At 33.3% G+C, this 27,704-nt stretch overlaps 1 protein-coding gene across 7 annotated transcripts in view; it reads right to left on the bottom strand.

The window, feature by feature from the left end:
* The window catches only part of IQCK (IQ motif containing K), a 153,587-nt gene that overhangs the window by 75,817 nt on the left and 50,066 nt on the right, over window positions 1-27,704 (bottom strand). For 6 of the 7 annotated variants that reach the window (XM_074205303.1, XM_074205306.1, XM_074205300.1 and 3 more), the window contains 2 exons: window positions 2,571-2,623; window positions 2,354-2,431 (listed from right to left, as the gene is read on the bottom strand). In XM_074205303.1, coding sequence (XP_074061404.1) covers window positions 2,354-2,431; window positions 2,571-2,623 — 131 coding nt within the window. The remainder of the gene's footprint in view (window positions 1-2,353; window positions 2,432-2,570; window positions 2,624-27,704) is intronic. The other variant, XM_074205301.1, reaches the window with a different exon arrangement.

Raw genomic sequence — 27,704 nt, 5'->3', positions numbered from 1 at the left:
CTCCTTCAGGATAAGAACTGTTTCATTCATTTTTATTTGTATCTCCAGTGTCTGTCACATATGATATGATTAACAGTTATTAAGCCCCTCCTGTCCCCCAAGCAACAGGCTCAACAGTTGGGATGCAAATAAGAAAAAGAAAAGATAATTCCTCTCCTCAAGGAGCTTAGGCTGTAATATACAGAAGGAAATTGAAAGTTGATCATTGATAGAGGAGAGTACCAGAGGGTATCCTACCCAGTGATGGGGTTTGATGAAGATGGTGACAGAACTGAAATCAAGCAGAGCCTTTGGTGGCAAATGAAGAGATGGCTGACAGAAAGGGAGTCTCTGAGGAGGTTTTTGCTCCATCATCTGGCCCTCTAATCAGAGAGGCAGAAACAACTGAGGGCACTGATAAAAAGTGAGTAGTAAAAAAGAAGTAATCTCTATGATGAAGAGTTATGAGGATAATGAGGCACTAATTTTAACCAGATCCAGGAACAGGAAAACAGTGGTCTGTCAACAGACCAGTCAGTATTTGAGGTGTTCTAGTTTGGAAAGACCTGAAAGAGTTTTTACTTAATTGGTTATGTATAACCTTCAAGAACCCAGAGAGAATGCTACACTACTAGAAAGGTTCAGATTAAGTTCTACATTTTAAGAATATTGATAGGGCTGTTTGGGTTGTCCTTAATCCTCAGACTTTTTTTAAAATTTTATTTATTTAAGGCAATGGGATTAAGTGACTTGCCCAAAGTCATATAGGTAATTATTAAGTGTCTGAAGCTGGATTTGAACTCAGGTTCTCCTGACTCCAGGACAGGTGCTCTAGTCACTGCATCACCTTAGCTACCTGCAATCGCCAGACTTCAAGAGATAACTGACTACAAATTATTTTACATATATAAATCTTATAAATACCAATTAATGATCTAACTAAATTAGAAGGGAATTAGTTCCAATAAGTTACTAGGCAAAGGTAGGGAAAAGTGGGGTATGATCAAGGCTCTAATTCAAACTTTTATTAAATTATTAAACTTAATTTAATAATAATAATATCAAGTGCTATTTAGCAACTTTATGCCTTCAATGTCCTTATCTACAAATAAGGAGGGCAGAAAAAGACCAAATATGAAAAATACATCAAAGCAACATACTCAGGACTTGATTAATTCTTAATGACTTATCTTTTATGCCATCTATGATTTACTATATGCAAATATATTGAAAAGATACACCCGGAGAGATAAGGCTCAAAAACAGCTTTGTATTTCATTTCAAAGAATCTTTCTTGTGTAATAAATAAGTGTAGCGCCTCCAGGATCATATATAAATCCTGTTTGGCATTCAAAGCCCTTCGTAATCTAGGACAACCCCCCACCTTACTGGTCTTTGTATTTTCTCCAGGTACTCTTTATTCAATGATAATGACCTCACCATTTTTATCTGGCTGTCCTTCATGTCTGGATTGCTTTCCTTTATCCCTACTTTCTGGTTTCCCTGGTTTCCTTCAAATCCTAGCTATAATTTTTTATTCCACAGGAAATCTTTCTAAATATTTCAATTCTAGTACCTTCCCTCTATTAATTATTCCTATTTATTATGGCTGTACATATTTGTTTTGCTTTTTGACTGTTCCAATGAATTGTGAGTTCCTTAAGAGCAAAGACTGTTTTTTTGTCTTTCCTTGTATCCCAGCGGTTAACATAATGCTGGTAAACAGTAGACATTTTTAATGACTTTTTTATTTTTATTTAAGGCAATGGAGTTAAGTGACTTGCCCAAGGTCACACAGCTAGGCAATTACTAAGTGTCTGAGGTCACATTTGAACTCAGGTACTCCTGACTCCAACTGAGGGCATCCATATCCAGGGAAGGAACTGTGGAGTTTAAATGAAAATCAGAGCTTATTCTCTTCAATTTTTAAAAGTTGTCTTATGTATTATATTATTTTTTTTCTTCCATTTGGATGTGATTCTTCTCTCACAATATGTTCAATATCAATCTGTGTTTAGCATGGTGATAAATACAAAGCCTATATCAGATTACTTTCTATCAGGAGGAGGGGAGAGGGGAGGGAGGGAGAAAAATTGTAAAACTCAAAACCTTGTAAAAAGATGATTGGTGGGGCGGCTAGGTGGCGCAGTAGATAAAGCACTGGCCCTGGAGTCAGGAGTACCTGGGTTCAAATCCCATCTCAGACACTTAATTACCTAGCTGTGTGGCCTTGGGCAAGCCACTTAACCCCATTTGCCTTGCAGAAACCTAAAAAAAAAAGATGATTGGTAAAAACTACCATTGCATGTGGTTGGAAAAACAAATAGATAAAATATTTATATATTTTTTAAAAAATATATCTGATAGTACTTACTGAATCTTTAGCCAATCTGCCACAAATGGAATTGAGAAGAATTCTGTGAATGGCTCATCTATCCTCTTTGGATTCTGACTGATCATTATGTCATAATATTTGGTTGAAATGAAAAAAAAAAATAAACACAAGTATTCATCTTACCAGTCACATTACATATTAACATTTCTGAAATATTATTAGGGAATCTGAATATTCAAAAAGATAAAGAACTTACTTGTATAACCACTCAGTCAGATAATCACAGGCAATAAATTTTGTTTTTTTCCGCTGAAGAGAGAAGAGAGTTTCACATTATGTTCCAATTGTGAGATTGATTGCATGTCTATAAAGTGCAGAGGAAGAGAGGCTAATTGATTGCTTTTTTTAGCTGAAATATGCATGAGAATCTTCTTTGGTTTTGTAAGTACTAGTCGGTAGTAGAGCTTAAATGAAGTATAAAATGTTCAGGATTCACAGAGCGAAGTCTATGTAAAGACATTTCCTGAACAAAATTTTTTTTTAACTGTATGAAGCTTTTTACGAGCAACTATGGTCAATTCTTTTTTCCAAAAGCTGTTTTTATTTATTTTAAAAATCAGGAACTTATTAACAACATATAGGGAGCATTCAATTAAATTAAATATCTATTTAGTTTGCTATTTTTTTCAATTATCAAGTACTTATTTTTTCTTTTTCCCTCTTCTTTCTTCACTAAGAGAAAAAAATAAAAACAATATCCTTGATACAAATATGCATGATCAAGTCAAATTCTCAAAATAGTTATTTCTAAAAATGTATGTCTTATTCTGCACCATGAGTCCATCACCTCTCCCTCAAGAGGTTAAGTAAAATCTTTATCATTAGTCCTAGAGAACCATAGTTGATCATGATTTGATCAGAGATCTTAAGTTTTTTAAATTAGTATGTTTTTACAAGATTGTTGCTAAATAATAAACTGTTCTGCATCCACTTCACTCTGCATCAGTTCATACAAGTCTTCCCAGGTTTCTTCAAAACAATTTCTTTCATCATTTCTGACAATAACATTTATAAGCCATAATTTGTTCAGACATTCCCCAAATGATGGGCACTTACCTTAATTAGTACTTTTTTCTCTCTACAAAAAGTGCTGCTCTAAATCTTTTTTTAAAATACATAAAGGACCTTTTTTCTTTCTTTGATCTCTTTGGATACAGAACTATCAGTAATATACCATTCATAATGTAATAATGGAATATTCTACCATCCTCCTTCATTGTTTTACAAATAACTTTGTATTCAAAGTCATTGTTGCTATTTCTTTCCACTTAGCAAGGAGATGAAATGTATGCTGTCTAAAGTAGATGGCTTCTAGATTTATTTTGCCTCCTCATTCTGTTACTTTATATTGGTTAAAATTTTGCAGGAAATGGGCGGCTAGGTGACACAGTGGAAAAAGCACCAGGCCTGGAGTCAGGAGTACCTGAGTTCAAATTCGGCCTCAGACACTTAATAATTACCTAGCTGTGTGGCCTTTGGCAAGCTACTTCACCCCTGGTTGCCTTGCAAAAAACAATCTAAAAAATAAATTTGCAGGAAATGAAGTCAGGTTTTCTTTGTTTTTTTGTCTTTTTTTCAATTCTTAATTTTTGGCATTGATAAATTATTTAAATAAGACAGGTTGAAGCTTTTTACAATTATTTATTTTGTCTGTTTCTCATCTTTATTCTTCTAACTTGGTATTGATTTTGTCTGGCTTGGCAAATAGTTGATTTTGATGTGACTCCCATATTAGTAACTAAAAATTCTTAAGTATAGGAAGATGCTGGCAATATATATTGTGTATAAAGAAAACACTGAATTTGCAGAGCTGTACAGGAGAGTCAGAGAATTTGGTTTTAAATTCAGATTCTATCACTTAATACTTATGTAACTTAGGCAACAAATTTCATTTCTCTGAACCTCCATTTAGTTATCTATAATCTGAGGAGTTGGGCTAAATGACTTTTGAGGTCTCTTCTAGCTACAGATCTTTGATCCTATGAAGTTGGGTTTTTTAAATAATATTTTATTTTTCCCAAATATGTGTGAAGACAATTTTTAACATTCATTTAAAAACTTTTTGAGTTCCAAATTCTCTTCCTCCCCTCAGCCTTCCCCAAGAGGTAAACAATTTGATACAGGTTATACATGTACAATCATACAAAACATAGTTCCACATTTCATATCATGATGTAGAAGAAAATACAGACCAAAAAAAATCCCACAAAAAATTAAGTGAAAAATAGTATGCTTCAATCTGCATTCAGACTCCATCTGTTCTTTTTCTGGAAGTAGATAGCATTTTTCATCATGAGTCTTTTGAAACTGTCTTAAATCATTGTATCACTGAGAATAGCTAAGTCATTCACATTTCAGCATCAAATAATATTGTCATTTTCTGTGTACATTTCATTCACTTTCCATCATGCATGTAAGTCTTTCCAGGTTTTTCAGAAATCATCCTGCTTGTCTTTTCTTTTAGCACAAATAGTATTCCATTACAATCATATACCACAACTTGTTCATCCATTCCCCAACTGATTGGCATCCCCTCAGTTTCTAATTTTTTACCTCCACAAAAAGAGCTGCTATATATATTTTTGTGCAGATAGGCCCTTTCCCATTTTGAAAATCTCTTTGGGTTAAAGATCGAATAGTGGTATTGCTGGGTCAAAGATTATGTTCAGTTTTATAGCCCATTGGCTATAAAATATATATAAATATATAATATATATAAAATATAATATATATAAATAAAATATACAGAATGATATGATCCTATGATCTTTTATCAAATAAATGGAATTAATTATTTTCTCATTTTTATTAAGATTTTTATTAAAATTATTTACACCTGTAACAAATGTACCCTTGAAAATATGAAGCAGATATTGGTAGTCTTTCACAAATGATATTCTATAGTTGATCACCGCTTTAGAATCTTGCAGTGGACAAAAAGATAAAGAAAATACAAATTATCACTGCAGTTTTCCTGGGTTTTTTTAAGTATTTGATTTGATAAAGCAAATTGAATCTTAAAAGCTCCTTTCTGTCAAGGAGAATCTCCTTAATGTATGTGGACTTTGGAGACTAGTTATCTGCTGGAGAGAAAGAGAAAATTACAGCCAGAAAAAGCAATTGTGCTATTGCTGTCACAGTGGTTCAGAGCTGGAATGCCTGCCAAGACAAGCAGAAAAGATAGGCATCACTGTTTCCTATTACCCAAGCATGGGCAGCATGGGAAGCATGAAAGACATAGCAGCCTATAAAGCAAGAGAAGAAAGAAATGTCCAAACAGAATATGTAGCTAGGAAAGAAAATAAATATAGTATACTGAATCTCATTCTTTATCTCCCTTCTTTGTACCTTTCCCTTTTCCAATGCTAGCTCTTTCAAGGGAAAGATGAACCTGTTTTTTTTACAATCTTTGCCTTTTTAAAGAGTTTGATGACTATTTTATCAATTTTTTCAAAATACTGGTTTCTCTAAGACAACATTCATTAAAGCATTAAAGGCTGTTGCTGATGCAATGGATAAAGTTCTGGACTTGGAGTCAGGAAGACCTGATTTCAAATTCAACCTATGATACTTAGACTTAGAAGCTGGACCCTAGACAAGTCACTTAAATGCTGTGTTGCAGTTTCCTCAGTTGTAGAGAAGGATGTTGCAAGGATCAAATGAGACATTTATATAGTGCTTAGCACAGTGACTGACACATAGTAGGCATTTAGTAAATGTTTGTTCCCCTGCCTTTCTGATTTGTGGATATCCCTGGAAGATGAAATATAAATAAGAGAGAAGTCAATGAAGTATATAAACATAGAGAGAGAAAGAGATTGATAGATTCCAATCCTGCTGAAAGGCATTCCTTAGCACAAAATTGGAACTTAGAAGAAAAGTTTCAATCACTTGCTATTCTTTTTGACCAACTATTGCATGTAAAAATCTTACCACAAATGGGGCAAAATATAAATACTAAAAACATCATTTGCTGACCACAACAAAATAAAAATGATAATAAAATATGAGCATTTGAATAAAGTATTCAATGAAGATAAAATATTATTATTCTAAAGAATATGTGGATCACAGAATAAATCATAAAACAATAGATAAGTTCATCAAGGAAACCGCAACAATGAAACAATGTATCAAACTTTTAGGATACCACCTTAGGAATGCAGTCCTATTTTTGCATTCTGAAGAGGTAGACTTTTTGCAGTTTTTTTTAACAAGGCATTGGGGTTAAGTGACCAGCCCAAGGTCACAGAGCTAAGTAATGACTGCATTTCCTCATGTAGATGATGCACCATTTTTTTTGAAAAATTTGGGGTCTAAAAACTGGGAGCATCTTATATAGTGGATGGAAATTTTTTTACTTGCATTTTCTGCTTTTTTGCACTTCTAATCTTTGTGCTTATTGTTTTGCATTTGTTACCTGCATATTAGGTTACATTTTGTCATATTCTGCCCAGAATTGGCTCAGAAAAGATTTTTGTATAGTGCTGTTCAAAGTTCAAAGTGATCCAGTTTGCAAAAGTGAATGGAAATCATGCTGCTGAATGTCAATTTGGTCCTCCTCCAACTGAGAAAATAATTCAAGACTGGCTATGGGAAGAGAAACCCTACTGAAAATGCCACAGCAGAAGAAGGTCATGAGAGGCAAGTTAGCAAAATGGTCTAATTTAGAGAGGAAATTGAAGAGATGGATTGAAGAGCAAATAGCCATTGGAATTCCTTTGTCCACAAAGATGGTTTAGCAGGAGGCAAGAAGAATTGCTGATGAAAAAGAAGAGACTGATTTCAAAGGAGGACACAATTGATGAAATGAAAATGGAATGGATTAAGCATAATAAAATATGGGCACACACCAGACTTGCCCAGGGAGGGAGAGCTTGGGGCCAACCACAGACCAGAGTATAGGCAGGAGAGCAGTCAGAGCTTCTCCTAGGACAGTGATTCATCATTAAACACAGATGAGGACAAGCTAATGTATGGGAGTTTTAACAGTGATGAGGAGTAGTATGAATTTTATCATGAATAAAACTAGAATTTAATAACTTTATGTAATACTTTTTTTTTCAAATTTCGGGCCCCCAAATTAAGGTGGGGAAGTATAGTAAGTGTCTGAGGCTGGATTTGAGCTCAGGTCCTCTTGACTCCAGAACCGGTGGCTCTATTCACTGTGCCACCAAGCTACCCCGATTAGTCCTTAGGAGAAAATATATTATTTATAACAGAAAGGGGGAAAGGGCTCCTACCAAACTCTTAAAGTATGAGAAAGCTATGATTCTAATATCTATAGCAGGGAAAATAAAATAGAGAGAAAAACTATAGGTTAATATCTTCAGTGAATATTATGACTCAATAAAGCTGAATAAAATTTTAGTGATATAGTTCAAATAATATACACTATAAGTTGGATTTATATCAGTAATGTAGGGTTGGTTCAATAGTAGAAAACCTATTAGTAAAATAGACCATTTTAATAATTAAAGCAATAAAATTACAAGATTATATCAAAAAATGCAGAAAATTTTGACAAAAATACAATGTCGATTATAATTTTTAAAATTAAAACATTTCTTATTATGATAAACAGAATTTATCTGGATCAATGAAGATCCTGATATCCATTGAAGAAATACTAGAGGAGCAGCTAGATGGCACAGTGAATAGAATACCAGCCCTGGAGTCAGGAAGACCTGAGTTCAAATTTATCCTCAGACACTTAATAATTACCTAGCTGTGTGACCTTGGGCAAGTCACTGCCTTGCAAAAACTAAAAGAAAAAAATAAATACTAGAATTCTTTTCAGAAATACTAGAAGTAATGGAAGAATTCCATTGTTAATATTATTATTTAATATATTTCTGAGAATATTAACTTTAGCAATAAGAAAACATAGGTAAGAAGGAAACTCTAAGTTTCCATCTTGCACTCATCAGATTGACAAAGGTGACAGAAAAACCAATCAATAAAAATCTATTAAGCATCAGGGACTATGCTAAGTGCTGAAAAGGAAAATGACAAATTTTGGAGGGGTTTTATATATATATATATATGTATATTTATATACATATATATATATATATATACACACTAATACAACATTGGTATTTAAATTGGTAAAACTTCTCTGGAAAACAATTTGGAACTGTATAATGTATATCCTTTGGCCCAGAAATATCAATGTTATGCATATACACTAAGGGGATAAAAGAAAAGAAGGAAAGGACCTATATGTAGAAAAATATTTCCAGTAAGTCTTTCTAGGAGGGGAAAAGTATAGCAAGGAACCAGAAAATTATGGAGGGGTTCCATCAATTGGAAAATTTTGAGAAAATTGTTATACAAATATAATGGAATACTATGGCAATATAAGAAATGATCAAAGGAATAGATTATTTGAAACCTGAGAAGACTTGTATTAAATGATTCATTTTATCAAGAAAAAGAATCAGATTAAGAAAAGCAGAACCCAAACAATTTATACAATGACAACAATTTTCTAAAGGAAAACAACTATGAAAGAATTAAAAGCTCTGATTAATTTTATAACTAACCATGACTCTCTTTGACTCAGCAATACCATTAGTAGGTTTATATCCCAAAGAGATCATAATAAAATGGGAAAGGAACCACACATACAAAAATATGTATAGGTGTTACAGTGGATAGAGCACCAGCCCTGCAGTCAGAAGGACCTGAGTTCCAATTCAAGCTCAGACACTTAATACTTACTTAGTTGTATGACCTTGGGCACTTAACCTCATTGCCTTATAAAATATATATATAGCAGCCTTGGCAAAGAATTGGAAATTGAGAGGATGTCCATCAATTGGAGAATGGCTGAACAATATGAATATGGTGATAGAGCATAATTGTTCATGAGCAGCCAGACTTCAGAAAAGTTTGGAAAGATTTGCATGAGCTGATGATGAGTGAAGTGAGCAGAACCAGAAGAACATTGTACACATTAATAGCAATATTGTGAGATGATCAATTTTAAAGGAAGCAGCTCCTCTCAGCAGTTTGGTGATCAAGGACAATCCTGAGACTTTCTAAGGATATGCCATCCGCATCCAGAGGAAAAAAAAAACTTTGGAGTCTAAATACAGGAAAAGCATACTATGTTCACTTTTTAAAACTTTATATTATTTCTTTTTTTCTCAAGTTTCCCCCCCTTAGTTCTAATTCTTCTTCCAGAACATGATTCTACATGTACAACCTGTTTGTTTGCTACCACAGAAGGGAGAGTTGGAAGGGAGGGTAGTAGAAAAATGTGGAACTCAGAAGCTTGCAAAAAGATAACTAACTTTGCATGTAATTGGGAAAAATGTTTGGAATAAAAGAATAGAATAGAATATGCCTTTTTATATAGAAGATTCTAGGTGGCAGGAGCTCAGGACTAGGAGTCAGAAAGAAATGAGGTAAAATGTAGACTTAGCCATTTGCTAGCTATGTGACTCTCAGTAACCAGCAATCTGTTGGTCTTACTGTCCTCATCAGATAAGATAGGAATAATAATAGCATCTACCTCCCAAGGTTTCTATGAAGTCACAATGAGATGATACTTATGAGACATTAAACACAGTGCAACACACACAGTAGGTGTTCAATAAATATTTGTTACATCTAAAATTTAAATTATATATGAGCAATAGGTGAATCTGTTTTTCTTATTGATACATAGATGTTACAAAGATGGTGAGAGGGGATTAGCGATAAGGCCACAAAATAAGAGAAAAGAAAGAAAATATCAATGAAATAGTTTTAAAATAAACATACAAAAGAAAGAAAATTCAAAAGGGAACACAGATAAACAGCAATGACATACTGCTAAATTTAACATACATCTTAAAAACAAGTTAATGTTAATTTTCCTAATTAGCATATTATTCCGTTTGGTAAATAATCACCTTTTTCTTTTTAATGGAAACATTCATATTTGATGGTTTGTCATGTTCATAATTTAAAAAAAATAAAGTAGTATACACTTGCTACTTTCAGTTCACCATCTGCTTTTCAACTCTGCAATCTGATTTCTGACCTAACCATTCTACTGATACTTCCTCTTGAGGATACCAGTGATTTCTTAATTACTAAATCTGATGAGCTCTTCTCAATCTGCATCCTTATTCACCAGTCTTCAGTTTTTGACAGACCTCTCCCTCCTTCCCTTGGGAAATCAACAAATAAAAGTTCCACACCTTATACATGACATCATTTTCACAAGATATATTTTCTATATAACAAAATCTTATCTTCCTTTCTCTTTTGATGGTTCATCATCTGCCTATCAGCCTCTCGATTGGCCAACATTGATTGATCTCAGCCCAAGCCTCACTTAGGTTTGGATTCTGATAGCTCAGAGTGAGGATAAATAGTCAATTGCTTCTATTTTGACCAGAAATCCTGAGATGCTTCCCCTTTCATATAGATTTTATTCTATTTTGACTTCAGAAAAGAGACCATTTTTTGCTTCATTTTTACCTAGCCTTAATCACTAAATGGGCATTGTCTCAGACAAACAGGCCTGGGAAGTTTTCCACAAGTTCTCCCACTGCATTTGGGGCCATCTCCAGTTGTCCTGATCTATGTCTTGCCTCTGGACTCAGATGACTCTCTGGAGGAGAAAGTGAGGTTAGCAACTCTGCACAGCCCTTCCTTACTTAAATCCACCTCCCTAGTGTCATGGTCCTCTTCCACAAAGGATAAACATCATCAATCCCTGATCATGGGCTATGTCTTTAGTCCTTTTCTTTCTTTACATTCTCTCTTATTGATGTTTTGTTCTCCCTTACCCCAGTTTTCAAATCCTTTCAATTCTATCATCTACAGGAAAAGTACCCTAATAGTAATCTCTCTCTCTCTCTGTTTATCTCTGTCTGTCTGTCTGTCTCTATCTGTCATGCATTCTCCACACAGTCACCAACATAATTTTACTAAGGTACAGGCTTGACCATATTACTATCCAGTTCAAAAATCTTTATTTAGGAGCAGCTACCAACTGTTTCTGAGGTAAAATATAAACTTTAACCTGGCATTTAAGAACCTCTGTAATTTGCCTTATTCTTCCTCATAAGCATACTACATTCCAACCAAATAGAACAACTTCCAACTTTCCAAATTCTGTATTATCTTCCCTTTGTATATTCACATAGGCTGTCCTTATGACAATAGCAAGCCTATTCTTCCTCTCCCCCTTTCTGCATCCTTATCTTCCTTCAAATCTTAGTTCAGAGGCAGCTAGGTAGCTCAGTGGATAAAGCATCGGCCCTGGAGTCAGGAGTACCTGGGTTCAAATCCAGTCTCAAACACTTAATAATTACCTAGCTGTGTGGCCTTGGGCAAGCCACTTAACTCCATCTGCCTTGCAAAAACCTAAAAAAAAAAAATCTTAGTTCAGGTGCCACTTTGTTCAGTTGTTTTCCTTTATTCTCTCAACTAAAAGTATTCCTTCCTCCTCAAAGATTCCTAGAGCATTTTGTCTAGCCCCTTCTTTGTCCACATCATTCCCTATCTTATATTGCAATTATATGTGTAGATGTTCATTATATAAACAGATATAATATCCCATGTTTTGGACTCACAATGTTGTCAAAGTACCTTAAACACAGTTAGCACTTAATAAATACTCATTCAATTTAATTGAGTGACCAAAAGCTTTTAAAAGGAAAAAGGAATTGAAATGCCATTTTTAGGACAATAAAATCAAAATGCACTGGGCCATAAAACATTACATTGGATTTCAAGATCAGGAGTCACTTCAAAGTTGCAATATTAATCAAAATAAAAAAATACTTGTACAGTAATAAAAATATGCAATCAGAATCAATGGCTCTGCTATAATTTAAACAAAACAACAATTGTATGTCTAATGAAAGTATCTCTTTCTTCTTACAAAAGAACTGTTCCTGCTGGCATTTATAGCAACATTTTGTTATAAAGATTCATTCTCCATAGGGAGCACAGTGTCTGGTAATCTATTATATGTACTTTAAAAATAGTTAAGCTGTCTTACATATGAGTGTAATGCAGACAGACTTAATCACTTTTGATGCAAAGAAATAAAATGGAAGAACTCATGTTGTCCTTCCTTTCTGGATAAGCATAGACGTGTTATGCATACTTAGGCATGCAGGAACAGTGAGGATATTGTTCAGTTGTTTAGTTTAAAAATTATCTGCTGGGTGGCTGCAGGAAAGAAAGAAAACAAATGAACAGGGAGGAGAGATGAGACAGAAGCAGTAGAGAAGAAAAGCAAAGAAAAAGATATTAAGGCACAGTGAGTTGACTGTTTATATAATTTGGCCAATTATATACCAACCAAGATCAATAAAGTCAAGGAACAGAATCCTGGATGAAATACTTAGAAACAAGAGAATATGAGTCAAGGATGAAAAACAAAGAACTAGAAGCAAAGAAAAATTGGATATTAAAAGAAGGAAAATAGCAACATTAGAATCCAAAAGAACAAATGAAGAAGGGGTGACAATTCAGTCAGCATTTGATATCAAATAGATAGACTTTTCTGCCACATTTGAATAAAGGAGATAAATGAATAAATGACTCAAAAACAGCAATCAAAAAGAACTAGAAACTGACTAATATAAATACATCCTAAAAAAGGGGCAAAAAGTAAAGGTTATAAACTATTCTGAGAAGAAGGAATACCAATATAGAACCAGTTGAAGATAATTAAATGACTGAACCATGGATATCTTCAAAATAAAAACCATAAATGATAAGTTAAATGATTTTCCTAAATATTTATAAGGTAATAGAAATGACCTACACTAGCTTTCATGATCCATTACTTGGTTACAATCATCCTGTGAAAGGTACCACCATTTCCCTCCAAATTTGTTTATGATGTTGTTCTTTTGTATTTAGGAAGAGCAGCCATTTGTTTTTAGTTCCCTTAGTTCAATAATAACAACATTGACATTTTGCCATAAACATAATCAGAAGAGGTTGCAGCTAAATAGAAGAATAGCCCACAATTTCCTCTGAGAGGCAATGAAAGAAGTTGACAGAGAAGATTTTGTTGTATACACCAAAGCTATGAAAAATATTATTCATGGGTTATTTGCTTATCACTCATTAGTGATAAGCATTTGCACAAAGATCAACATGAAAACAACTACAGCTTATTCACCAATATAGGCTGCTGAGGATACAATGAACTCTAAAGGTCCTTTCAGCTCTAAATCAATGATCTTATAAGATCTTCTAAATCAAACCAACATATACATCTACCATTGGATGATGTCAATGAAAAGATGGAAAAATACGAAGTAGTGGAGAAATGTATAGAAAAGTTATGATTCAAGAGGGAAAAAAATTAGAGAAGCCAAAGTCTTGTAAATGTTATAGAACAGATCGCCACAGCTCCTATGTTATGAATATTTTTTTCAAAACAAAAACCAATAAAAAAAGTTTTCATTGGACAGTGAATACCAAATAACAACACAAAGGATGAAACTGACATTTTAACAGACAAAAAAAAAAGATTATTTCATGCATTTTGGAGGTTTTCTTTGAGTTAGTTCTCTATGCCCAATGAAACTACACTCATCAGAACTCAGGTTAGAACTTAAAAAAGATTAACTACTATAATAAGAAAACAATATGGTTTTCAGCTTTAAAAGAGTTAACCCTGAATTATTCAATTTATTGAAATTCAAAAATAGAAAATGGACAACAGAAATACTGACAATATATTTTCATCCAGATGTTAAACTTAGAAATTAATGACCAAAAAAACCAAGAAAATACATTAGTAAGCAAATATTTGACATACTTACAAATGGAGAAAAATGGCTGCTAATGGCAACACCAAGTTAGATTATAAACATATCTGTTAAATCTTTTGAAGAAGGATGATGAACAATTAAGAACAAAATTTCATAAAACAAAGATAAGCAGTGGAGGATAAAACTAGCTTGGCAATATTGTCAACTAAGCAAAGTCATACTATAGGCATTTAAGGAAAATGAAAGTAAGACTAAAAACAGAATAAAAATGTAAATATTTGCAAAGCTATTTTAACAAGCTGTTTTCTGTAACAAAAGCAGTGAAACCACTATACCTGGATCCCTAACATCATAGTTCTTGAGATACTTATAAAAGGGAAAAAAAAGTTGAATTGTAGATATAAAGGAAGTCTATGCTTGAGACAATACAGTATTAAGAGTATTGAGGGACTGATATCAAGCTATCAGAGAAGATACCAGGCATAGGAAAAAATTCAAATTTTACTAAATAACAAAAAAGATGAATGAGAGAATATTAATAACTATTGACTTATATAACTACTTTCCCATATATTAAAAAAATCTTGATGTGGTTCATCTGTACATGAACTGAGGATATATTTGATGAAGATACCAGGAACAAACAGGTTTTCTCAAGAGTTATCTCATAAGGTAGTAACCAATATATAATATAGTGGATAAAGCACTGTCACAGTAGAGGAATCACAACAATCTGAGTTCAAATCTGAACTCAGACACTTACTAGCTGTGTGACCTTCAAAAAAATCAATTAACAATCTATTCTCAGTTTCCTCATCTATAAAATGGGGATAAACATCAACTACTCAGTGCAGTTGCTGATGACAAAATAATATTAAAGCACTTGCAGATCTTAAAGTACTATTATTATTTTATTTAACAGTGGACCACATCTTTGTCATTTCACAACTGCCTGAAAGATGTAGAGAATGTAAGATCCCATTTGTCCTTACTGTTTATTGATTACCAAAAACAAACAATCCAAAAACCTCCATTTGATTTTGTAGAACAAAATGTTACCTTCCCAGTTCTTTTACATCAAAGTTACTCCCATTCATTCTTTAAACTGGACTACCAAAGCCCATGGTGCTTCCAAGAGCAGAGGTCAATTTTCTGGTGGGAAGGGAACATGAGGTCCTAAGTGGAGATAAGCAGAGATAGTATGAAACATAGACGGATGATAGAGGCCTGGCTCTGGGCAATATAAGGAGTAAATTCTCAAATCAGTGAAATAATAGATTCATTTGAATACCATTTGAGCCACTTGGAATTTGTGGTATATGGTAGAAAATGCTACTCTAAACCTATTTTCTACCAACTTGTTTTCTAGTCAATTCAAGACAATTATTTAAATTTATTTTTATTAAAGATATTATTTGAGTTTTACAATTTTCTCCCCAATCTCGCTTCCCTCCCCCACCCCCACCCTCCACGGAAAGCACGCTGTCAGTCTTTACTTTGTTTCCATGTTGTACCTTGATCCAAATTGGGTGTGATGAGAGAGAAATCATATACTTAAAGAAGAGAAGTCTAAGAGGTAACAAGATCAGACAATAAGATATCTGTTTTTTTCCTAAATTAAAGGGAATAGTTCTTGCACTTTGTTCAAACTTCACAGCTCCTTATCTGGATACAGATGGTACTCTCCTTTGCAGACAGCCCAAAATTGTTCCCGATTGTTGTACTGATGGAACAAGCAAGTCCTTCAAGGTTGAGCATCATCCCCATGTTGCTGTTAGGGTGGACAGTTGTTTTTCTGGTTCTGCTCATCTCACTCAGCATCAGTTCATGCAAATCCCTCCAGGCTTCCCTGAAATCCCATCCCTCCTGGTTTCTAATAGAACAGTAGTGTTCCATGACATACATATACCACAGTTTGCTAAGCCATTCCCCCAACTGAAGGACATTTACTTGATTTCCAGTTCTTTGCCACCACAAACAGGGCTGCTATAAATATTTTTGTACAAGTAATGTTTTTACCATTTTTCATCATCTCTTCAGGGTGGTATTGCTGGGTCAAAGGGTGTGCCCATTTTTGTTGCCCTTTGGGCATAGTTCCAAATAGCTCTCCAGAAGGGTTGGATGAGTTCACAGCTCCACCAACAGTGCAATAGTGTCCTAGATTTCCCACAACCCTTCCAACAATGATCATTATCCTTCCTGGTCATATTGGCCAATCTGAGAGGTGTGAGGTGGTACCTCAGAGAAGCTTTAATGTGCATTTCTCTAATAATTAATGATTTAGAGCATTTTTCATATGGCTAGGGATTACTTTGATCTCATCTGTAAATTGCCTTTGCATATCCTTTGACTACTTGCCAAGACAATTGTTTAGTCTTTCCCTAAGCAGGGTTCTTGAATTTATCAAACAGAGGACTAAATTTGATAGTTTCTGATTCTTCTTTATCAAATCCAGGGATCTAATTGCTATTTTTTTTGCCAGTTTTGCTGATTATTACTTCATAACATAGCATTTAATATGTGCTATTTTCACCTTCTTCCTGCATTTTCCCCATTACCAGAAGTTCTTCACAAGGGTCTGTGTTGTAATAATAACTAATAATAATAATAGTAATAGTTTTTGCCCTTCATTTTCAAAGAAGATCATGACTTCAGAGAGGTGATGCTATGACAAGCACGTGAATTGGATTTGAGGGAGCAGGTGCTGTGTTAAGTCACCAGTCTCACTTTCTCCTCCAGAGTCATCTAGGTCTAGTGGCCAAGATGACTGGACAAGGGCCTGGATAAGAGGCAATCAAGATTAAATGACTTTCCTCTCCAATGTATCTGGAACATCCTTGCCCAATGGTCAAGGGGGGGAGTATCTGAGGAACAGTTCTGTGGGATTTCTTATAGATTCATAAGATGTCCCTGACATTCAGGAGTTTTCTTTGTGAAACTTTCAGTGATTTTATTGACCATGAAACACTATGTAAATTTGATTTGTGATTAAATTTTTTTTCGAAAAAAAAAAGATTAAATGACTTGCTGAAGGTCGCACAGCAGGTAAGTGACAAGTGTCTAAGACTGGATTCAAACTCCTATCCTCCTGACTCCAAGGCCAGTGCTCTAGCTGCCCCTTGTGGTCTGTGTAATGATTTTAGAAAGATTATGAATTGTTTTTTAAAATAATATTTTGGGGGTGGCTAGGTGGTTCAGTGGATAGAGCACCAGCCCTGGAATCAGGAGTACCTGAGTTCAAATCTGACCTCAGACACTTAATAATTACCTAGCTGTGTGGCCTTGGGCAAGTCACTTAATCCCATTTGCCTTGCAAAAACCTAAAAAAAATTTTGATAGCTATATTTCGCTGTAATTTTTTTATAATTTTACATATTATATTCTGTGCATTTTTGAGAAGGGGTCCATAGGTTTTATCAAACTGTAAAAGGGTTTCAAGAAAAAATAAGAAAGAAATCATGTTCTAGATCCACTGTTCCTCCAAATGCATTTTCTTTGTATTTTGTATAGCCCTAGACAGTTAACCTTGATTGGTATTGCTCCAAACCTATAAACTAACTTAAGTAGTATCATCATTTTCATTATCCTAGGGTGGTCCAACTATGAAAAATAAACATTCTTACAATAACTTAAGGCTCCCTTGATATATGAAAAGAATACATTGAAACAATATTTTGACACAGTTTTAGGGCATATTGGTAGAATGACACACCCCCCTTTCCCCTGGATACCTTGTGTATTTTGTGGATATTTTGAAAAGGATTTTTCCTATTATTTCATCCAGGTTTTTATTATTACTATACAGAAATACTGATGACTTCTATGAATTTGATTTATATCTGCTACTTTACTAATACTATTAATCTTCTCAATTAACTTCCTTCCTAATTTTGTTCTCTGAAAAATCATCAAATTTATAAATAAGATTTTGTCTACTTTTAAACCAATATTTGTGCCTTTAGTTTCTTTCTCTTTTAGTTCTAGTAATGTTAAAAATAGTAACATAAAAAATATCATGATAAAGTGACATCATTGCTTTATCTATGTAATGAGAAATTATCTAATGCTTCTCCATCATATGTATATTACAAGTTTCTGGCTTTAGATATATACCTTTTTAAAAATTATAAAAATTGATGACTCTTTATGCTTTTTAGGACAGCTGGATTAATGAGTGTTATATTTTTTTTCAAAGACTTTTTCTGCATTTATTGTTAAACTCATAGGATCTGAAGTAATTATATTCATTGTTTTCCTAATACTGAGCCATTGTTTCAATCCTGGTATAAATCCAACTTGACTATAATAGTTGATTGTTTGATATTGTAATAACATCTTACCAAACTAATTTTTTTAATCAATTTTTATTAGTGATATTGGTCTATAGTTCTCTATTTTTTCCCTTCCTTTAATGATCAGAACTGTATTTATCTTATAAATGGAGTTTGAAAGAATGCTTTCTTCTTTAGTTATTTGAAATATTTAGCATAAATATTAACTTTAAAAATTTTTTTATTTAAGACAATGATATTAAGTGACTTTACCAAGGCCACACAGTCAGCCAATTATTAAGTGTCTGAGACCAGATTTGAACTCAGGTCCTCTTGATTTCAGAGCTGGTGCTCTATCCATTGCACCACATTTAACTTTTTCTTTAAATACTTCATAGAATTAAATAATACCATCTGGACCACAGTTCTCCTTCCCCTTTGGTGGTTTCTTTATAACTTAATTTCACTTTTTGGCATTGGGGTAGTTAAGATTTATATTTTTGTTTTGTTTATATTTTTAAAACTTATTCAATTTCACTTTTTCACAATGAATTAGCTTAAAACTTTTTATTTTTTGTTTTGCTTAATTTCTGTAGATAATTTAAATTTCTCATAAATTCTTCATTCTTTTAGTCCATAACTATAGTAAATTCTGATGGCTTTTTAATTTGTTGTAAATTCAACTTGTTAATTTTTTATTTTGGCAATTTGATCTCATTTTTTTATCAGATTTAACTAAAGGTTAGTTTTCTTTTTTTCTCTAATGTTTTACTGTCCATTTTCACTATTTCACTTCTGATTTTCAAGAATTCTTTTGTAATAATTTGTGCTTTATTGTTTTAAATTGTATAAGAAGTTCATTAATCTTTCTGTTTTGATAATTTATGTTTTCAGTGATATAACTTTTTTGCAGAATGCTTTTGCTGAACCTCAAAAAATTCTGGCATTATCATTTTCTTTCCCCTATTGTTACCTGTTTTTTAAAAATAAATATTAATATCTTTTCACTTTTTTATCTCCTTCCTCCCAAAGAACCATCTTAAATAATAAATGTCATCTTTTAAAAGAAAAATAGTTAAGTAAAAGATAAAATTAAAAAATAAACAAAACTTATTTTTGATCTACTGATATAAAAAAAGTTTGAAAACATAAAATATATCCCTGTAAAGGAGTGAAGGTGGAGATGTTTTATTGCTCTTTTCTAGAGCCATGCTTGTTTTTTTGTAATTTTGCAGCATTCACATTTGATTATTTTGTAGCTGGACATTTATGTTGGTGCAGTCACTGTCTATATTGCTTTCTTGACTCTGCTTACTTCTTTCTACATCAGATCAAGTACATCTTTACTTGTTTATTTTTATTCATCATATCTATTGTTTCTTACAGCCTAGTAAGATTCCACAAATTATTTGTTGTTGTTGTTAACCTTACTGTTCTGTTCAACTCCTCATGACCCCATTTGGGGTTTTCTTGGAAAACATACTAAAATGGGTTGCTATTTCCTTCAGTTCATTTCACAGATGAGGAAACTGAAGTTAAATGACTTACTTGTTCAGTCACACGGCTAGTAAGTATCTAAGGCCAGATCTGAACATAGAAAAACAATTGTTCCTGACTCTAGGCTCAGAGTTCTAACTACTGAACCACCTACTATAAATTGCTTAGCATTCCCTGTCAAAGGATATTTACATTGTTTAAAATCACCTGCTATCACAAAAAGTGCTACTATAAATATTTTGGTGTATATTGGTACTCTATATGACCAGAATTGGAATCTCTGGGTCAAGGAATAGTAATATGTTAGTCAGCTTTATTTGCACAATTCCAAATTGCTTTGCAAAATGGTTGTACCAACAGCTCCACCAACAATGCATCAGTAGGCCTATCTTTTCACAGACTCTCAAAAACTGACTGTTGCCATTTTTGTTATCTTTGACAATATGTGGGATGTGAGATAAAACTTCAAGGTTGATTTAATTTACATTTATCTTACTAGTGATTTGGAACATTCTTTCATAGAACTGTTTATAATATATGCAATTCTTCTGAGAATTATTTGTTCATATTCTTTGACTATTTTCTGGGGAATGTTTTTTGGTGTGTATAAATACAGTTATGTAAAACACATACATGTAGTTATATTACATATAAATCACATATATTATATGTAATATATATGTTTTATATTGATATTTTTAAATAATATATTTATAAATATATGTATAGATGGAGAGACAGAGAAAGTGAGAGAGAATGAGTATTAGCTGTTAATATATCTTGGATACCAAATCTTATTTGAGAAATTTGATACAAAGATTGTTTTCCTCCAATTGACTGCTTCCTTCCTAATCCTTGATGCATTAATTTTCTAATTCATTTAATCAAAATTTTTTAATTTCAACTTTTGTAAAATCTTCTCTCCTTGTTAGGTCAAGAATAAAATTCTTATCCATAGTTATGGATATATGATCAACTTCTTTAATTTGTAACAGTATGATCTTTAATATCACAGTCAAGTATTTTGAACTTATTGTAGTATATCGCATGTTAGTCTAAACCTAATTTCTGTCAGATTGCTTTCTACCTTTACCAGAAATGTTTTGGTTTTTGTTTGTTTGATCAAATATGGAGTCCTTTTCTAAGGAATTTATATTTTCTAGTTTGTCAAACTCTTGTTTGAGTTTGAGTTATTTACTAATCATTTCTATGATCTAGCCTTTGACCCACTCATCATTCAGGATGCCATTTTTGTATCCATTTAGATCTAAATGTTATGCTTGCCTTGCTCTTTTTTAAGAATTTGTGGTAACCCTGTATCAATTAGGCCTTCCATTTTTCCAAGAGCATGTACTTGCATTGTATCTCTGTGTGTCACATTTTGATAATCTTGACAATATTTCAAATGTTTTTATTATTATTATATCTGTTATAGAGATTTGTGATCAGTGATCTTTGATGTTACTATCAAAATTGTTCTGGGATATCACAAACAGTATGCATATAAAAGAAAGAATTTCACTGATAAATATTATGTGGGTTCTGACTTCTCTACCATCTGTCTCCCTCCCTCTCCATGGCCTCCCTATTCCCTGAGACACAACAATGTTAAAATGGCCAATTAATAATCCTACAATGGCCTCTAACTGTTCAAGAGAAAGGAAGAGCCAATCAACTTAGCAAACTTCATTGTTGTCTTAGTTTAAGACATTGCCAAACCATCAACATCAAAGCAAGACCATTCCTCACCAGCAAAAATATTTCAACATTCTGAAGGTTCATTATGGTTAGACTTTTTAGTAATAAAGCATTTTTAATTATGTATATTGTTTTATTGGATATAATACTATTGCACATTTAATAGACTTTATAATTTATAATAGTATAGTGTAAACATAACTTTTATATGTCTTGGGAAATCAAAAAACTCATGTGACTCACTTAATTGCTAAATTTGTTTTATTGCAGGGCCAAAACTCTCAAAATCTCCAAGGTATGCCTGGATTCTGATCTTTATTTTCCTTTTTGTTTACCTTTTTTGCTAGATGAATCCAATTCTGAAAGGAGAATATTAAAATATCCTATAATTATTGTGCTAGGTTTTTTCACACTAATCAATTTTCCTTTTAAATTTAGATACCATTTAAATGATGATGTGATCTTTTTGTTTATAGCACCTTCAAGTATAATGTACTCTTCCTATTTGTCTCTCTTTAAAGAAAGAATTATGAATTCTTACTTTTGCTTTGACTAATAACATGGTTTCAACTGTTTTCTTGGAATCTTCTGATGCATTGTCAGTTTTGTCCTAGTTTCTCATTTGTATGGGTTGCTAGGTGGCAAAGCAGATAGAGTGCTGGACTTGGAGTCAGAAATACCCATTTTCCTGAGTTCAAATACAACTTCAGATTCTTACTAGCTGTGTGATCCTGGGCAAATCACTTAACTTTATTTGCCTCAGTTTCCTTATCTGTAAAATGAGCTAGAGAAGGAGATGGAGAGTTGAACACAGTGATTGAATAACAACAAAACTAATTTGCACTATGTATGTTTCTTTATTTTTATTATTTCTTATAGACATCAAATTGTTGGGTTATTTTTCTTATCCATTCTACTACTTTCTTTCTTTTTACTGGATTCTTTATTATGTTCACATTTAAAGTAATGATTGTAAGACTTGCCTTCTTTTTATTTCCTTTGTAATTTCTTTACTTATTTCCGATTTTAAAGTCAGCACTTTATCTCTGCAATTAGTTTTGTTTATATTCATATGATGTTAGTAAATATCCATAGGCTTCTAACCTATTCTTGTTTAATTCTTGAATTATCTTAGTTATGCTAACTAAATTCAGAATCTTAGTCTTGTAGTACCATGTTTCAAGAAGTTTTCACATACTTTCTCCTCTAGATTTTTCTATTCTGGTTTCTATTTCCCCATTCTATTCTTGGTTGTTGTTCAGTTATGACTTACTCTTCATGACTCCATTGGGGTTTTCTTGGCAAAGGTACTGGAATGATTTACCATTTTCTTCTCCAAGTCATTTTACAGATGAGAAAACTGAGGTAAACAGGGTCAAATGACTTGCCCAGGATCACATAGTATGTGAAGCCAGACTGCATTCAAGAAGATAAGTCATCCTGACTCCAGACCCAATTCTCTAGTCACTGTAACACACACCCCATTTTATGCTTAAATGTCTCCCTAAGGAGAAGTAGAGTTTCTAGAACATCAATTTTGAACTCTTTCCTTTTTAGCATATTTGTAAATTTTGACCCATCCTTCCTTTCAATTATTTAATTTTATATTATTTTGAGGATATTATTTTTGATAGGGTTATTTTTCCTATGTCTCACTTGGACATATAAATTCATGAAGGAAATGGCAAAATAAGGCGCAAGAGCAAGAGTGAGAATATTATCCTCAAAGTAACGTACAATTCTGAATCCTGATGCTACTACTGTCCACTCATGATCCATTAATTATCTCTTTTATAGTCACTATATTCTATTTCTAGATATGTGTACCCCATGCTACTTAGTATTCTGACTCTCTCCCCCAAGCCCTCATCCCAGAATCTATAAAACCTTTCTACACATGTGTCTTTGATTCAATCTCTTCACCAGTATTTTGAAATCTCAATCATCCCCCCCTCTAATTTTCAACTCCTTCCTATCAAAAGATTCTTTCCCTGACTTCAAACACATCCAAGTGTCCCCCACGCTTCATTAGACCTTACTATTTCTTCCCCCTTTCTCTGCCAAACTCTTTGAAAAGCCATTTACAAACAACTCTGAGGTACCCAACTCATGCCAATCATACTGAATATGACAGAAAAGGAAAATGATAAATGTTAGAAGGGTTGTAGGAAAACTGGGACACTAATGAACTGTCGGTTGTAATGTAAACTATTCCAACCTTTCTAGAGAGCATATAGGAACTATGCCAGGGCCCAAAGGTCCTTTAACCCAGTAAAACCACTACTAGGTCTGTATTCCAAAGAGATTAAAAGGGGGAGTTGGGGAGAGGACTTATTTGTACAAGGGTATTTGTAGCAGCTCTTTTTGTAATGGCTAAGAATTGGAAATTGAGGGAATCCCTATCGATTGGGGAATGGTTGAACAAGTTGTAATATATGATTGTCATGGAATGAGCAAGATGATTTCAGAAAATATTTTAAAGATTTACATGAAGAGTGAAGTGAGCTGAATCAGGAGAACAATGTACACAGTAACAGTAATATTATATGATGAAGAACTGTGAATTGACTTAACTCTTCTCAACATTACAGTGATCAAAGACAATTTAAAAAGAATTGTGATGGGGCAGCTAGTGGATAAAGCATAGTGGCATAGTGGATAAAGCACCGGCCCTGGAGTTAGGAGTACCTGGGTTCAAATCTGGTCTCAGACACTTAATAATTACCTAGCTGTGTGGCCTTGGGCAAGCCACTTAACCCTGTTTGCCTTGCAAAAAAAAAACAAACCTAAAAAAAAAAAGAATTGTGATGTCTTCCACATCCAGAGAAAGAATTATGGAGTCTAAATACAAATCAAAACATGTTTTTTGTTTTTTCTTTCTTGTAGTTTTTCTCTTTTGTTCTGAGTTATCTTTCATGATATGGAAATATATGTAACATGATTGTGCATGTATAACCCAGATTAGATTACTTACTATCTTAGGGTAGGGGAAGGAAGGTTGGGAGAAAGAAAACTTCACAAAAATGAATGTTGAAAATTATTTTTATATATAATTGGAAAAATTAATTGATAAAAAAGCTATTTACACTCTTTGCTTCCACTTTCTCTCCTTTTTCTTTACATAACACATTGCAGTTTGGCTTTCAACCTCACAATCCAACTGAGACTACATTCTACAAAATTATCAGTGATTTCTTATTAGTCAAATTTGATTTTTCTCAGTTCTCATTCTTCTCAACCTATATGTGGAACCTGACACCATAGACCATCCTCTCTTCTCTCTGAGTTTCTATAATGCTGATATCCTTCGCACCACTATCTGGTCTCACTTTCTCAATTTCCATGGCTACCTCAATATCAAGATATGCCCCAATCTGTGAATGTTCCCAAAGTTTGTGTGTTAGACTCTTTTCCCCTCCCCTCTATACTCTCTCTGTGACTTTATCAATCCCAAGAGCTTAACTATCATCTCAATGCAGGCGAATCCCAAATCTATACCCTAGTCTCTCCCCTGAACTTTAGTCTTCCATTATCAGTTACATAACAGACATTTTAAAGCATATATCATGAAGCTATCTCAAACTCAACATGTCTAAAACTGAATTATCTTTCCCTCTATATGCTCCCTTCCTCCAAATTTCACTGTTTCAGGTAAAGGCAAAATATTTCCAATCTCCAAGGTTTGGAACTTTGGCATTATTTTTAACCCCTTACTCCTCCATGCCCACATACCTCAATCAGTTTTTAAATCTTGTTAGTTTTTAAATCTTGTTATTTCTGTCTTTATAACATCTCCTGAATCAACCTCTTCTATCCATTCATACAGCTATGACTTTAGTTTAGGACCACACACCTCTTGCTGAGATTAATGCAACAACCTCCTAATTTTTCTCAGCCTTAAGATTTTCTGCCTTTCTAGTCTATTCTACATGCTGCTGCCAAAATAATTTCCTTTATGTGCAGATTTCATCTGTGACTTCACTGTTCCTATTTCTTCTGGAATAAAATACAAATTCCTACATAACCTTTCCAGCCTCATGGAACATTGTTCCCCATGTCATAATCTATGATCTTGACTTAGTATGTTTCTTTCTGATATAACATATATCATTCTCCTATCTTCATGTCTTCAAAGCCTATAAGACATTCCCTCCTCATTTCTGTATCATTAAGTAACTACCTTCCTTTAAGATTCTTTTCAGGCACTATCCTTTGTATGATCCCCAATTATTGGTGCCCCTGTCCCTTAACTATCTTGCACTGAACCACTATACACATTTGTATTTCTTCACTTTCTATTTATGCTGTATACAAGTTTCATATGCATTTGTTGTCTCACTTATTAAATAAAAGCTTATTGAAAATAAGAATTATTTCATTTTCTATATTTATATCCCAAGCATTGTATCTAGCACATTAATAAATACATGACTGACTGATTGATATCAATGATGCAAGTTGGAGATAGGACACAAGGCTTTATATTTCAAAATGATCTACATACCTCAATATCCATTGTTTCCCCCTCTGTTCACTTCACTTGAAAGGTTTAACAAGTCCATCTATAATTTTTGCAGAAGTCTTTAAAGAAATTCTTGCTCTAACTACAATGCAATTGTAACATGAACTAAAACACTCAAAGGAGTTTTGCCTTTAAAAGCTATTGCAATCTGCTTTAATATTTTTTTATTAAAGATTTTATTTATTTTGAGTTTTACAATTTTTCCTCTAATCTTACTTCCCTCCCCCACCCCTGACAGAAGGCAATTTGTCAGTTTTTATATTGCTTCCATGGTATATATATATTGATCCAAATGGAATATGATGAGAGAGAAATCATATCCTTAAGGAAGAAACATAAAGTATAAGAGATAGCAAGATCACACAATAAGATATCAGTTTTTTTTCCTAAATTAAAGGTAATAGTCCTTGGTCTTTGTTCAAACTCCACAGCTCTTTCTCTAGATACAGATGGTATTCTCCATTGCAGACAGCCCCAAATTGTCCCTGATTGTTGCACTGATGGAATGGGCAAGTCCATCAAGGTTGATCATCATTGCCCTCACGTTACTGTTAGGGTACACAGTGTTTTTCTGGATCAGCTCATCTCACTCAGCATCAGTTCATGCAAATCCCTCCAGGCTTCCCTGAATACCCATCCCTCTTGGTTTCTAATAGAACAATAATGTTCCATGACATACCTATACCACAGTTTGCTAAGCCATTCCCCAACTGAAGGACATTCACTTGATATCCAATTCTTTGCCACCACAAACAAGGCTGCTATGAATATTTTTGTACAATATTTTTTGTACAATATTTTTGTGCAATATTTTTCATCATCTCTTCAGGGTATAGACCCAGAAGTGGTATTGCTGGGTCAAAGGGTATGCACATTTTTGTTGCCCTTTGGTCATAATTCCAAATTGCTCTCCAGAAAGGTTGGATGAGTTCACATCTACCAACAATGTAATAGTGTCCCAGATTTCCCACAACCCTTCCAACAATGATTATTATCCTTTCTGGTCATATTGGCCACTCTGAAAGGTAAGAGGTGATATCTCAGAAAAGCTTTAATTTGCATTTCTCTAATAAGTAATGATTTAGAGCAATTTTTCATATGACTTTGAATTGCTTTGATCTCCTCATCCTTTGCATATACTTTGACCATTTGTCAATTGGGGAATGGCTTTTAAAAAAAATATGACTCAGTTCTCTGTATATTTTAGAAATGAGTCCTTTGTCAGAAACATTAGTTGTAAAGATTGTTTCCCAGTTTATTACATTTCTTTTGATCTTGGTTACAATGGTTTTGTCTATGTAAAAGCTTTTTAATTTAAAGTAATTGAAATCATCTAGTTTGTTTTTAGTGATATTCTCCATCTCTTTCTTAATCATAAACTGTTTCCCTTTCCATAGATCTGACAGGTAAACTAGTCCTTGATCTTCTAATTTGCTTATAGAATTGTTTTTTATGTCTAAATCCTGTATCCATTTGGATCTTATCTTGGTATAAGGGTGTGAGGTGTTGGTCTAATCTAAGTTTTTTCCATACTAACTTCCAATTTTCCCAGCAGTTTTTATCAAAGAGAGAGTTTTTATCCCAATAGCTGGACTCCT

This window comes from Macrotis lagotis, chromosome X (assembly GCF_037893015.1).
Source record: "Macrotis lagotis isolate mMagLag1 chromosome X, bilby.v1.9.chrom.fasta, whole genome shotgun sequence".
NCBI lineage: Eukaryota > Metazoa > Chordata > Mammalia > Peramelemorphia > Peramelidae > Macrotis > Macrotis lagotis.
This window is presented reverse-complemented; position numbering and strand designations above follow the sequence as displayed.